The 14,745-nt window shown below is 43.7% G+C and overlaps 1 protein-coding gene across 2 annotated transcripts in view; it reads left to right on the plus strand.

The window, feature by feature from the left end:
- Positions 1-12,575, plus strand: part of LOC1280220 (arrestin domain-containing protein 3) — a 28,731-nt gene extending 16,156 nt beyond the window's left edge. The window contains exons 3-9 of one of the 2 annotated variants that reach the window (XM_061655631.1): positions 710-780; positions 3,713-3,904; positions 6,850-6,945; positions 7,098-7,168; positions 8,287-8,587; positions 9,417-9,531; positions 11,534-12,575. In XM_061655631.1, coding sequence (XP_061511615.1) covers positions 710-780; positions 3,713-3,904; positions 6,850-6,945; positions 7,098-7,168; positions 8,287-8,587; positions 9,417-9,531; positions 11,534-11,910 — 1,223 coding nt within the window. In that variant the 3' untranslated portion in view covers positions 11,911-12,575. Of the gene's footprint in view, positions 1-709; positions 781-1,962; positions 3,603-3,712; positions 3,905-6,849; positions 6,946-7,097; positions 7,169-8,286; positions 8,588-9,416; positions 9,532-11,533 lie in introns of those variants that run through there. The other variant, XM_061655632.1, reaches the window with a different exon arrangement.
- Positions 12,576-14,745: the final 2,170 nt, after the last annotated feature.

Consider the following 14,745-nt stretch of genomic DNA (forward strand, 5'->3'; position numbering starts at 1 on the left):
AACTGTTAAGCCTTTTTTAAGTTTAAAAAAGCTAAAAAGCTTCCAAATCTACCAATTTTGTTAGTGTGCTACTTTGACGCCCAAAGGTATGCAATCCCCATTACATAATTGGCTTACTTGTCTAGCTGCATTGATGTCGCTCCGTTTCTGTGCAACACTGTAAGAAGCTACCCACCAGCACAAAATGTCGAAGGAATTATAGCAAAAGTGAAAACAACGACATTAGGTAAACCAGGCACAAACGAGCTACCCTCAACCATACCTCAACAGGACGCAAACACACAAAGACATTTTGCTCAACACATACCTCCACACACACACACACACACACACACACACACACACACACACACACACACACACACACAAACACGAAACTTTAACCATTTGCACGAAACGCCGCACATTCCTAGTTCAATCGAGGCAAAAGATCCATCCACCCGGCACACGCCACCGTGGCCATTTTCCGGCCAAAACCCTTGCCACACGACCCTCGGCCTCGCAACCCGCGTCGGGGAACCGAGCTACCGACCGACCGACCAAACCGTTCTTTGTTTCATGTACTCCACGTGCAAAAAGCTTCTTAGTAAGCACCGTAGTAAAGTGCTAGTGCCTCGTTCCTTTTTAGCTGACTCTTTACCTTGCTTTTTTTCTTTCTCTCTCTCTCTCTAACACACTCTGTTTTGCTGTCTCGTGCCTCTCGTTCCAGCCATCCGCCTATTGCTCAGGGGTAAAGCGCACGTCGAGTGGAAGGTGTTCGTGTCCGGAGACAAAAGAACGGTAATTACGCCCTAAACTGTGTGTATCCTTTCCATCATCATCGTATCATCCAGTCCCTCTCACTCTCGCTCGCTCTCTCTCTCTCTCTCCCTCTCTCGGGGCTGCCCTCTTAAGCGTGTATGTAGGCGGGCCGCCTTACCGATATCGTCGACCTTTGAATCATTTTTTTTGTTTCTGCAAAACAAACACACGAGAACACGTGCACGCTAACACACACACGGCAGCTTTGCGACCGTCCCCACCCACACTCGGAATGATTCTTGAATGAGCCGGTGAACCGTGTAAAATTAGACACAGTTGTTTGTTTTTACACATTTCGATCGTCTAGCTTGTGCCTCGGGAGTCGTTTACATTTTTTTTCGCTAAACAGTTGTTTAGTTGTTGTTCAGTTTAGCTGAGCACACTTTACTTACACAGTCACAGTTGATCGGTTTAGTTGAACTTTTTCTTCCACTATCTGTATTCCTTTTGTGTGTTGTTGTGATTTTTATGAGCTTTTGTTACACTTGTTATTGCTATTCGACAGAAAGTTTCGCTTTCAATCATGGTTTGCTTGTATGATGAAATGTGTTGTCAACTTTTAGTTTTACGAACGAAGGAGGAAGTTTTCTAATCAAACTACTCGATTAAATTGTTTAATACTTTGAAAAAAAAATGAAATAATTACAGTCAATATAGTATGATAGGATTGATACATTATTTATTTCATAAAATAATAACAAACACAGACCAGATTTTCAGAAGTCATAGAATTTCTTATCAAAAAAAAAATATAAACTATGATACAAACAATGTTTATTTATGGATTTTTTTCAAATTTATTTTACTCTTTTAATCATTTTGACTAGTAATTGTGTTTTTTACATATTATCTGTTAGACTTTACTTACTTTGATTTACCACAAATTGTTTTACATTTTTAAACTATTATCAACAACTATTACGAGCTGTTAACCAGGTTATCAAAAGACCCGTAAATTCTCATCTGTCTAGTGTTCGACAGTTAACCTGCATTTGTTTTCCGATTTGATATTGAAAATGCTGTTAATGTCTCCTATTCATCTCAATAAAGCTCAACCTCTCTCTCTCTCTCTCTCTCTCTCTCTCTTTCTCTCCGCAAATGAATGAACTCTGTTATGCCACTCTTCATAACGATACCATTCATTTAATTGACGTTGTGTTTGTGACAAGAACAAAAAAAAATAATCCATTCCAAATGGCCACCATCAAAGCTCCACTCCACACCGTTTTGTATAACTTTTTTCTCACCACCACCACCATCAACTATTTACGCACATCATTCAAATTCGCTCACAATGTCGTTTATTTGGAGCGTGAAGCAAACCGACCCGAGAAACAGCATACAGAAACAAACAAAAAACGGATCAGCAAAATCTAAAACCCATTGCGAAGCGATAAAACCCTGCCAGCCGTTTGCCATGACGCGTCGTTTTATCTTGCTCTCTGCCCTTGCTTTATTTATTTACACTGCAAACTGCCGGTCACTACAACAGCTCCACGGCTCCGGTGCGTTTTGGGGGCTATGGTGAAAAACGCCCAGTTGGAAAATTCACGTCCAGTAGTGCTCAGTGCAAAGCAAAAACTAATCAAATGGTGCTCACTCATCGGATAAGCCTTTTTTCATCTTTTTTTTTGTTACGGTGCTATTTTTTAGCTGAACACCCATCGTTTCACAACACAAGCTGCCACAGTGCACTGCAGCGAGCTGTAAAACGCTGTGGTCCTGTCATTATAAAGCTGGCAAGTTCACGCAAGGCTCAGATGGGGATGAGGTAGCTAAGCTTCGTTTTTTTGTGCTCATTTTTGTACGCGTTTGTCTTCGAATCTCGTGCTGAATCGCTGTTTGCTTACATACTTCACACTGTACCGTATCGAAGCGGATGAGAGGGGTTTGCATCTGTTTCGCTGTTTGTAATGTAGACGTAAATTGGTAGCTAGTAAACCGGTTCAAGTTCAGTTTTATGGGATTTGCTTGAGGAAGAAAAAAAGCACTGTGACGAAGCTTTGATGATGTAAATCTTTATTCCTTTTGCAGTGGAGCTACAAGCTGTGTAACATTTTATAGTCGCTAGTAAAGCGGCATCCAATCAGAGTAAAGCAGGCTGAAATGAACTTAAGTCAATTAGTTTTTAAACCGACGGAAAGCACCTTTTATAGCGCCTACATGTATGCAATAAAATGCAAAAAAATGCAATTAGTTTTTAAACATTGTTCGTCGATCTGAAAATCTCTTCTGATAGGAATAAAACAAAACTGTAACTCAAAAATAGGTTGATGGCATCTTGAATAGTATTAAATTGTTTTAAAATTATTCTACCCTACCTACCCTTTACGCCTAAAGGTATGCAATTCAAAGCACAAAGTAGTGCTTTAGCAATTCTTTCGTTCATTGCCTTGTTTGGCATCACTACAAAAATGACAATTAGTTTAAAATAATATTTAGTGTATATTAATGAAGTAATGTAGTTTTTCGCATATCTCATAACTACCCTTTACTGAAAGCGCAGTTCCGTCCCAGACAAACGGCAATAGTTTATTTCGCCGGCACGAAAGTTAACGATCATCTTCACATTATTCCGCTCATCGTCCATTAAGAGCGTCATCATTATCAGTTATATTCACAGCACAACACTGCCAGACACTCTGCCAGTGAGTCTGTGACCAATTTCGCCCGAAACCGAGGGAGGCAGTCCCAACAACCAATCCTACTACGGCTTTCCTACCATCCACGTCGTCTATCGCAAAGCACAAATGCGCAACAATTTCGTTCGTTCCACAACCACTTTCTCCATCGAAGTTAGGGTACACATAGTCGTGCGAGGTTTATTATCTCTCATTCGCCTGGCTTTTTTTTTACTATGCTTTCCATTTATCTGTATCTTTCTTTCACTGGCCGGGCCCGGTGAATGTAGGTGAAGGACGATCAGGTCTACATCGACGAGCGGGCCGTCATATGGGGCGAGCGGGCGGGTGAAGGGCTGGACGTGACCGTACCGGTGCTGGTGCGCGGTCAGCATCAGTTCCCGTTTCGCTTCAACATCCCCGAAACCAACCTGCCCTGTAGCTTCGAGTCACGTGCCTGTTACATCCGTTACTTCGTTAAGGTAAGACGACACCGCACACCGGGCAATCGTCCTTGCACACACACACACACTCTCTCTCCCTCTCTTTTGCTTTTTGTATGTTTTGTGATCGGTATAATTCCCTCGACACAACGTCGACGACGATAAACTCATTTCGCAGCGATAAATACGTTTCGGGTGGAAATAAAACGTTCCCTAAACAGGCACAACACAATCAACAACATTTAGCCGGTGTCAGGTTTTGGGCCCTGTTGTCCTGGTGGGCCACTGCAGCTGCCACAGCTGCGACCCCGGGACTGGAGGGCAAGCGAGCCGCCGTCATTACGTACCGTACTGTCGGGGAAAAGTGCCGGCAAAAGTAAATTAACATGGAAATTCACTCACTTGCGCTCGTTCGCTCGCTCGCTTCGTATGAAATCGCATTTGGTGTGTTGCGCTCGCTATCGTCGCGCCGCTTGTGAGGCAAGAAAATGAAGCTAATAAAATCACGATACGGTCACACCGTCACACACCCTCTCTACAGCCCGGAGAGCTTTCGTTGCGAAACGGAACGCAACAATTGAACCACACATTTCATTTTTGATTCCAAAGTCAACATCCATTTTCCACCAAAAAAAAAACAAAACAAAACAAATCTGCCAAACTGCTGGCGTTGTGAAAAGCTTATGCAGGAGGACGACTTTGAATGGCCAATGGCAAAAAGGAGCTCCGAATACCGCCCACAATATGAGGGCAACAAAGAGCCAGAAAGTATGATAAAATATTCAGCCTTTCCCCTTCCAGCGCAACCAGCGTGTATTAACTGCAAAACTGTCAACGGCGGAAACGATGCGATAGGATTAGTGGAACGTTCCAAATCGGTATAAGGGCACGAGGGGGAATAAGGACCGATGCCTTTCAAACCAGTTGTGGCCACCGTCTGCTTCGATTGTGTTGCTTTTTCTTTTTTTTGTGTGTGTGCCGGGGATAGATCTGTCTTCCTGACCATGCATCGGACGAGCTGCTTGTTGAAGGGATTTTCCTTAAATCGTATCTATTTGCATTTGTTCCGCGAGAGCGGACTGAACCCCGGGACTGGTTGATTGAAAAACTGGTTAAGACATATTTGGAGCTGGTGTGGTGTGTGTAATATTTCATATATAGCTGTCATATAGCTGTCTTGATGTGATACATATTGAAAATGTAAGCTCACAACAGAGCTTCATAAAGCTGGTGAATGAGGAGCAAGTAATGAATGATCAAGATCACACCATCAAAAAGCATGGAAAGGGATGAAGTTTAAATGAAAATGCTAAAGCGCCTGAATGTATGCTAATTGGATTTTTTTCTTTTTTTTCTTATGATGATGATGATGATTATGACGTAAAACGTTCTCTCATGAACGTAAAAGTATGCCTATGTTGTTTTTATTCAGGTGACATATTTTAATGTGTATGGTTCAATGATTATATCATACATGAAAAATGATAAATGTAAAATATGCCGCAACGTATAAGAGGTGTAAATTAAGTAAATTTTTTTTCTTTCGTCGGCTCTGTACTAAAATTGATTAATTAAAGTTATATATAATGCAACACCAAGCACCTATTATATTATTTTTAAAGTATTTAATTTTTGTTTGCTATTTAAATTACCTCTACAATTCACACTAACCCTAACTTACCACTAAAGCATACCTCTAGGCGCTTAGTGAAGCCAACTATGCGTAAGCTTTACTTAAAGCAACAGTTTGCATACCTTTAGGCGATCCATACCATAAATGTTGCACAAATTAGCATGTATTACGAGAAACTTCAGCAGCAGATATGGAAGAGGGTTACAATTAAGATAACAATGTTAAAAGAGAACGCTTAAATTTCCACACCGCAGCACATACAATCAACATGATTAACATTGCGATAGAGCTGTGGGCACAGAAAAGGAACGAAAGCAACCCTCACTTTACAAAGCAACTGGCTACGGGCGCGAGCCTCCAACCAGGAAAATGTTAGGCATAAATCATTTACAATTCACTCGCTGCTGCTCGTTAAACTTCTAATTTATACATAAATGAGCCCCAACCAACCATCTCTCGAACGATTTCTATTATACATTCCATGCGCTGATTGATTGGAAACCCATTAGAACCAGTGCGTCAAGATATGGGAAATCATCTTTGTGAAAACCGACCGAACCGACCCCAACCGACCTGGTGCCCCGGTTCACCCAAACATTCTAAACGGCCCACCATAACTCTTTGCCCAGCGCGCCTAGTGGGCCTAGCGGGCAAAGGGAAATCCTTTTTCCATTAATCAATTAAATCAGACACCACTGGAACACGTGTGTGTGTGTGTGTGTGTGTGTGTGTGTGTGTGAGAGAGATAGAGAGGGCCACTTACGAGGGAGAGTTTCACCATATCTCGTGTGGAAGCAAATGGAGTTTTCCGATCACCATGTGCTACGAGCGCATAGCTTAAAGCTGATGAAATATTCATCAAATCCGGTTGCTCTGGAACTGTATCCGGTGCTGCTCGGTGCTGGGACTGCGTGCAGATGGGCCCCATTTGGGACCTAAATGGGGGGAGGTGGGCATGGAAAAAAGCTAGGGGAAAACATATTTGTGATACATGGTAGGAAATATGTCATCAAAATATGGGTTAGGTTTCGTGCCTGTCAGCCAGCCGATATACTGGCCGGGAACGCCCGGTTTTGCTCTGTGAGTGTGTGCGTGCAGCAAATGTACATCCGGTTCAATAAAGTCCACACCACACTCGTACTGGTGGCTCGTGGTGTCCCGCAGGAGATATGATTGAGACGAAATCGAACACGCCCTTCCTCCACCATAATCGTTAGCCCACTTACGCTGTATGACTAACACTGCACGCACTGCTCTTTGCCTTCTTTCTTCGTCCCATTTCCAATGCAATCCTAACGTGCGCGCGCTCTGGCCTACATTCGTTTGTCGCTTCGTTGCTGCTTCCTGCTAGGTGACGATTGATATACCGTACGCCTCACCACCGCAAGGAATCAAGTACTTCACCATCATCGGCCCCCACATAGACTGTATGGATGAGCAATATCTGGTGAGTGAAAGGTAACGCTGGAAAAGCGCCGGAACAGTCTGCCGGGTACTTTTGGGAGCGTTACCAAATATAGTATTTCGGTGGCCACTATCCTTGGCGCTACGTCATCTGTTTATTTTTGCTTGCTTTCTTCCGCCCTTTTTTCCCACCAGAAACCGGTCTCGGGACAGGACAAGAAGGTCAAGTGTTGCCTGTGCTGTGCCAAAGGACCCGTCACGCTCAGGTACGTAAAGCGGCTGCAAATGTTTTATTCTATGTTCTTTTTGTTCCTGATTGTAGACTTGCCTGCACAAAATGTGCAAAACTTTTCACCCATTCTTTATTTTTTCCTCCCTCGGTGTCCTTTTAACGGGGTGGGGGGTGTCCTTTTTTCGCGCACCCTCACCTTACGCCCACTTTCCGTTTTCCCTGCGAAAGCCTTTTGGGGTGGAAATAATCGCATTTCAGAGGCCACGGATTGGTTCGTTCTTCGTTTTATGTATTTCTTATGAAACCGTGGTTCGGTTGACAATAGGCAGAAAGGTGGGAGAAGGGATAAGAATGATGGTTGTTGTTTGCATGCCAATTGGAGAGACCATTTTTTCCTGTTTGTTCAACTAGCCAAGACGCAAATCGTGTGGACGCGAATGAGATTCAAGTTTGCAAAAAGAATATTTAGTGGAAAGTTTTGTGCGTGAAAAAAAAATTCTACAATTTTTTTAAAGATTTTAACAATTTTTTACTGCAAAAAGCTTAAAAACTTAATAAGGTTTAAATTGTACGTCAGAAGATATGCTAATGAAATAGTAAATAAATATGTTTTTCATTTGCTTAATAATTCCTCCTAAATGTATGCAATTGGAAACATAAACAGCGTTACTAGAGCGTTACAATTACTAGTTTCATTGTTAAAACTCATTTCGATGCTCTATGCCTGAAAATAGCGCCTAAAGTTATGCAATCATAATTACAAGATGCGTTACAGGAGAAGTGTTTGATTGTTTAAAGATTGTTAGTAGTTTTACAGCATGCAAAATATCGATAGTGAAGAGTTCCACTAATTGGAGCACAGTAACGACTCCATAGCGTTTCACGCACCACCATGCACTTCTTTATGTTAATGAACTCGTGTGGTATAAGTTTCCTAAGAGTGATTACGCACACCTTTGTCCCTTTTGCCTAGGCACTGCTCATGGTACCACCTGGTTACAGTGGTTCGGTTACATACCGATGCGGTTGTAAGCATTTTCTACTCTCGTTTCCAATCCGTTTCGCCCCGCTTCTTGTCTTTGCCTTTTAGAATGACCTCCACTGTTGCTTCTAAAAAACCTGTTTTCTCTCTCTCTCTTTTCCCCCCAAAAGCTGTTCCCTCGACCGGACGGCGTTCTGTTGCGGTGAAACGCTCAAGCTGAAATCGATCATCGACAATCAGGGCGAGGAAGCAGTCAAGCTGAAGGTGCGCCTGCTGCAGTACTGCGAGTTCTTCGTCGAGCGGGGCGTGCTCGGCGTCACGAAGGAGGTGCAGCATCTGGTGCTCGAGTACAAGGGCGAAACGGTGGTGCCGAACGAGCGGCAGGACACCTGTGCCAACCTACGCATCCCGACCGTGCCAACCACGACGATGGGCGTCTGCCGGTTGGCACAGATCTACTACACACTCGTGGTAAGTGTTGTGCATGTGAGTGTGGTCCCGTTTTGCCTATTGCACGGCTCCTAATGAGTGCACGGGTTAAACGGCCTACCTAACCGCAATACCGAGCACCAGCAGGTCGGCTACGTGGCCTGCTTGAGCTCTGAACGCAAACTGTCACGTACCACCATTACTGCTACGGCTCATTACTGGTCTGAACCGTGTGCAGGAAACGCATGGAATGTATTAATGTGCAAGCGAACAGTTTAAATCCTGTCCACGATTTTCTAACCTAGTGAAACAAGAAATTTTAATTAGATTATTCAATTGAATATAAATACGGTAGAATACAGACGAACGAGAAGTTTTGCTATCCAATTTCAATCAATGCCGCTATTATTTATACCAATTTGATTCACTCAAACAGATTACAAGCTAATCAACCTTATAAAACCACCCCTTTAACCTCCTAACGTGATGAAACCACAGATGACAGTTACCTGCCAAGCTGTCCACTTTTCTGTTCCTCTCCCGGACACACCGAACATTGAACGGATTGCATACATTTAGGCGCTTACAAGCGCTTCGTGTGGTTTAATTAATATTGCACTCAGCGGATTAGCGCGTTGCAAGTGGGATGATATTTCACGAAATCCACGCATTGGAAGATCCCCAATCAAAAACACAAACAAGAATCAATCGTAAATTGAGCGCACACCGCTGCGCCAGTTGCATAATTTGGTTTACTTCTGCTCTTCCATCTTCCTTTCCTCCCCAGTTCTCGAATTGATACGTTTATATTTGCAACTACAACTAACAACTTTGCTTTTCCATTCCTACACACACACACACACACATGCAGGCCTGCCTGGAGTTCGATAAATCAGGCGACGACTTGCAAATTAACTTCCCCATCACGATCGGCACGGTGCCGTTCCGAATACCGAACAGCAATCTTCAACCGCACATAGGATACGGTAAGTTTGATCGGCAGTCGTCCCCTTCATTTCCTCTCCACACCTTTCCCTCTTTAACCTGCCTTACGCCAGGACCCTACAGCCAGGACAAAATGGCAAGATAAATGCCGAAGTGCAATCGAACACGTTTGCTTCGTGACACACGCCGGATGCATGCTGCTGCATATAGATTCCCTTTCCCGCCACCGTTTGTGGTTGCTTCACTTGCTTGCTTTCCCCTTTTGCAAGGTACCGGAAATCATGATGACAACGCCGCGCCGCTGTTAACCCGGTGACCTTTTGAAACAGGGGCAAGAAAAAAAGAAGCAAAAACCGGTGGGACGAGCTTATCCACCAGAGCGAGCGAGTGCTTACTGTGGGTTGGAAAATTGCACCGCTAAAGTAAAGCATGGCAATGACACATCCGGTGTGTGGAACGGGAGCACCAGGAGCAGCCTGGAAGTGGCCGGGCAGGCCAATGTGGATATAAAGTATTCATTATCCCGATCGAAAGTTAACTGACACGATGATGGCAGTAGAGTGAAGTGCAAATAGAGTGAACGAGCTAAAGTAGTCGGGTATTTTGCTCAATAATTCCTAACCAAAATCTACAGCTGTGCCATGTTGCATACCTTAAGGCGTAATAAGGCGATCACGTGAATCGATTGAGCGTCTAAATTGCTGCAATTGCATGAAAGAGTATTCTAAAGTTAACGGAAACTCACTGCCATGATGATCACAAGAATAGGGTGGTTTCAGTTCAATTTCTAACCATAAAGCTGCTGTTTTTTTAAATATTGCATACATTTAGGCGTTACTTAATTTCATTTAACCTAACTCGATGGTGCAAAGAAAACGGTGGCTCATGTTAAACATCCTAACGTTGAGCTGCAGCTGTGCTATATTGAACAAATTAAGGCGTATTGGAGACATTTAAATAAAATAAGCGCCTGTATCGCATTCAAAATAGTAAGTTAAAGTTAACGAAAGATGTATGACACGAGGATGGAGTTGCAAATAGCAAAATAACTGATAACTTGAGTTAAGCTTCTTAACATAAAGCTGTCAGTGTGGTAGATTGCATGCATCTAGGCGTGTTAGAAGTAAATAAAGCTAAAGTGCGCCTAAGTTGCTGCAATTACATTAAAAAAATGAAAAAAGGAAGGTCAGAGCAAATTGACCCAATGAATATAAAACCGAAAAAGGAAAGTATGCTAAATATTTCCACATTTAAGCTCAACTGTTCTAGATTGCATGCATTTAGGCGTTTTAAATTGCTGCAGATGCTTTCCATAACTATCCAGTAAAACCAATGCATCAAGTGAAATTCAATTCTTTAGACACAGTAATAAATCAAGCCCGTAAATCTTATCAAATCAATTCAAAATCAAATGTGCAGCATATAGTACACCATCGAAACGGTTAAGTGTTTCCAAAAAAACGCTAGAGACGTTTCAAAAAGGGACCACCAAAGTGACACACGCCCGGTTTTTTTTTTTACGATGACACATGACGATGACGTGAGACAAAAATCCCCTAAAGTACGAAACGCGGGTAACAACCAGAAAATAGAAGAAAAAAAAGATCCTTCCACAATCACTTTCCCAGTCCACCCCCGTCATCAATTTGGTCGTGCCGTCACATTCATTTCATTGACAAACAGCAGCAGCAGTGGGAGTGATACTACAGCACACCACACCACTACTATTAAAGTCGACGGCTTTTACGACGTTAACCGTACCCGATTACTGCTAACCGTCACTCAAACCGTTTGGGTTTAGGAAGACCAACGCCAGAATATACGACACCCCGTTTACTGATAGCAAATCAAGCTTCCGAACCCTTCTACCCATTCCCCCATTCGGTGCCATTTTGTCTAACCAGTCCATGGGTGTCCCTTTTTCCCCGGATATCCCGACACACACACACACACGCGCGCGAGCGCACCGAAAAAAGGCAACACATAAAACACGTTCACTCTCATTCTCTTTTCGCTTCCTTTGCTTTCCAACTCCGCTTCCAGATGTGGCGATCGATCACGTCGAGGGTGGCACCTACATTGGGCCCGAGTTCCTGCTCGGCGAGGTATACGATGGGTGCAATGTGAGCGACAACGAGCACCGGGATCTGGCACCGCTCTACCGTCCCGTCTACCTGACCGTCGTCCGCAGCTCGCAGCAAATATCGGCCAAAGCGGTCGAGCGCAACAACAGGCGGCAATCGGCAGCGGCCGTGCTCGGCGGTGGTGGTGCTGGTGGTGGTATCAATCCCACCCCTTCCTCATCAATGGACGGTGGTGGTGGTGGCGGTGGAGCGGCAAGTGGCAGTAGTAGCAGTGGCCAGAATGGTGCAAGAACCTCATTGGACGCCAGGCATGAGCTCCAGCGGTACCGGAAGTAGTGCGGGCTGGGACTGGGTTAATGCACACAGACACACTTACATGTGCCACACCTACTACGGACCGGTACACGCAAGAAAGCGCAGGTCATTTCGGGCGTATTCCGGTCCAAAAGCGAGCCAAAAGCGTGTCAACAAACCCCTGCAACCCCTTTCCAGGAAACCGGAACTGGAAAGAAAAGCAAAAAAGGGAAAAACGAAACAGTTAAGGATGGATTGGGGAATTGGGGTTGGAAGGTAGCTTTGAAGGACACTTTTCTCGTCTCCGCCAACGTTCGTTATGGTCCCTTTCTTTCCAACCACCCACCACCACCCCCAAAAGCAACAGAACCTTCTGGATCCAAGGCAAAGAAGGAAAGGATGGCGCCCAAGTAGAGAGTGAAAAAGGCACAACAAAATTAAGAATAACAACGAACGAACGGCCAAAAAAGTTCGCAAACCAGGGCGCAGGCAAGCACAGTTTTGTTGTTGAGAAAAGACTCCTCCAGAAACAGGTGGAGAAAAGGATTACCTCCCCCAAATGTACCGGTAGAGAGTGGAGAGAGTTCACCAAGAATAGAGAGTTTCAAGAGTAAACAAGATTGTACAAGGTTGCAGCATAGAATAGAGGAAGGTTTGAAGAGGCTTGAGGACATTTCTGAGGGGTGGTGGGAGGGGGGGAGGACAAATACACACCCGATACCAACACCACCCACGTGTTTACGTTCAATTCGTCCGCTGCCTGTAGAGCTTTAAACGAAAAGAGGGTTAGAAAAGCTGGATCCAGCCATCCCAGGTCGGGTCAAACTAATTAAAAGAACACAAACAGGAGACATGAGTGTATGTGTGTGTGTGTGTGAATGTTTCAGAGAGACCTTAGGGACAGCCCCGAACGTGCCAAAGATTTCGCCACTACACTACCAGGTAGAGATAGATGTCCCCAGTTTTCAGTTCTTCAGTGTAGCTGCAATGGAGTAGCGATTTTCGGTGTTTTAGTAGGTATCGACCACCACGCGCCTCGTAACATAACTCACCTCCGTTTTAGGTGTTGCGTCTGCTTGTCCAGTGTCCAATTTGAATGTTCATCGTCCTTCGGTATTTTAGATTCATTTCCTCCCCTAACTCAATGGTTTGAGCCACCGTGCAGCAGCAGCATCCCCGCCCCGTTCGTTACCTGCAAATGAACGACTGTTTAGAACATGTGTAGAGTGTGCGCGTTATATGTGGGTTTCTCTCCTTATCGGTTTCAGTAGTGCATCCCGGCAGCGGAATTTTTGCAATAAAAAGTGGAAAACTTTTTCTAAAAAATATATTTAAAAAAACACAGCCACCCCATTTTGTGTGCGATAAGAGGGTCTGTACGCGTACAGTCCTCCGCAGTACCCAGAGTACGGTAGTAGTTGTTTGTCGTGTAACGTTTGCATTAAAGAAAGGAACCTTTTTCGGCTCAGTTTCTCAGCCTCAGTATTCGCGACAATATTGTTGGTGTAGAGCTTTTGTAAATTCGCCTACAGGCTTTTCCAGGAGTTCTCATAGCTGCGGAACACTTACTTTATAGACTCTTTCTTACACCCAAATAGAACTACATGTAATGGGGGATTAGACTCTATAGTACGCCTGTTGGACAAATCCCATAGGAATTTCCAAGTAGCCTGTCCAAAAAGGGCACCATTGAGTTTAATTCCCATCATATGTAGTTCACTTCCCGGTAAGAAAGAGTCAAGGAAATGTCCCACAACTATGAGAAACCCCCTGGAGAACCCTGAGAAATGATCGCATTTAGTTTTGCCATCATTGCTTGCCGCTGGGAAGCCAGTGGACGCGATTTCTGATGGGGTTTTCCATGTTTCCCAGGTACTACTTTCACTGTTTGGTCGGTTGCATTGACCTCCCTGGTCAAACGAACGCAGCGCTCATGCGACTTTTCCCTCCGTCTTCATTTTCAGCATCATTTGGAGCTTCTTGTTGCTCAGAGTCGTCGGCCATTCGGAACTTAGCTTTGTTGCGATGCTCGGATTGATGTTTAATAGTACCAAGATGTCGTAAATGCCGGAACAGGCTAATACGACGTCCACAAACTGCCACACGGAGTCCGTTTTAGACGCAACAGGGTGCCGTTCTTTGATCGTGCACGCTCCTGGACGGAGTTGCTTCACTCGTTTGGCCATCACGGTTAGAGTTCTACTGAAAGAGGTGTCAAATGTTGTCTCCTGACCCTTGGGATACTATTATTGAATAGTATTAGAATACTATTATTTTATTTTTGTCAATTTGTTTAATGCAAATGTTAACCTTAACGTACGGTAGAAGTTAACGAGAGCGTATCAGCTTACAAGTCCACAGGGCTACCGCGTACAAAAAACCGAACCAACGGAAATGGAAGAAAGATTTCTGGATTTCTGTTCGATTTGAAATGAATATAAAAAATAATAAAAAAAATTAATAGAAAAGAAAAAGCAACACAAACTTTAGAAAACAGTATAAACTAATCGTCCGTTCTCATGATGACAAATACTCGGAGGAGAGGAGAAAATAATGGACACCATTGCTTTACTATTAGTTCAAACGATGGTGAAATGACTGTGTGTTTGTTTTTATTGTGTAATACGCAATTTGGAGAAAAAAACACACACACACGCCAACGCATTTCCTTGTTCCTTGACCGTTACGAGGAAAAGGTATATGTTTTCCCTTTCTTTTCTGTTTTTTTTTACTAGTTTTGTATACCACAAGTTGGTTTTAGTAATTATATTAGTGTACTGTACTGTTCAAACTGCCAGCGCAACGTTAACGTCTATTAGTAGTATGTAATTGTAGTAATTTGCATTCGCACTTGGTAATGCCACCATCCAGTTCTAT

This window comes from Anopheles gambiae, chromosome 3, assembly GCF_943734735.2.
Source record: "Anopheles gambiae chromosome 3, idAnoGambNW_F1_1, whole genome shotgun sequence".
Classification (NCBI taxonomy): Eukaryota; Metazoa; Arthropoda; class Insecta; order Diptera; family Culicidae; genus Anopheles; species Anopheles gambiae.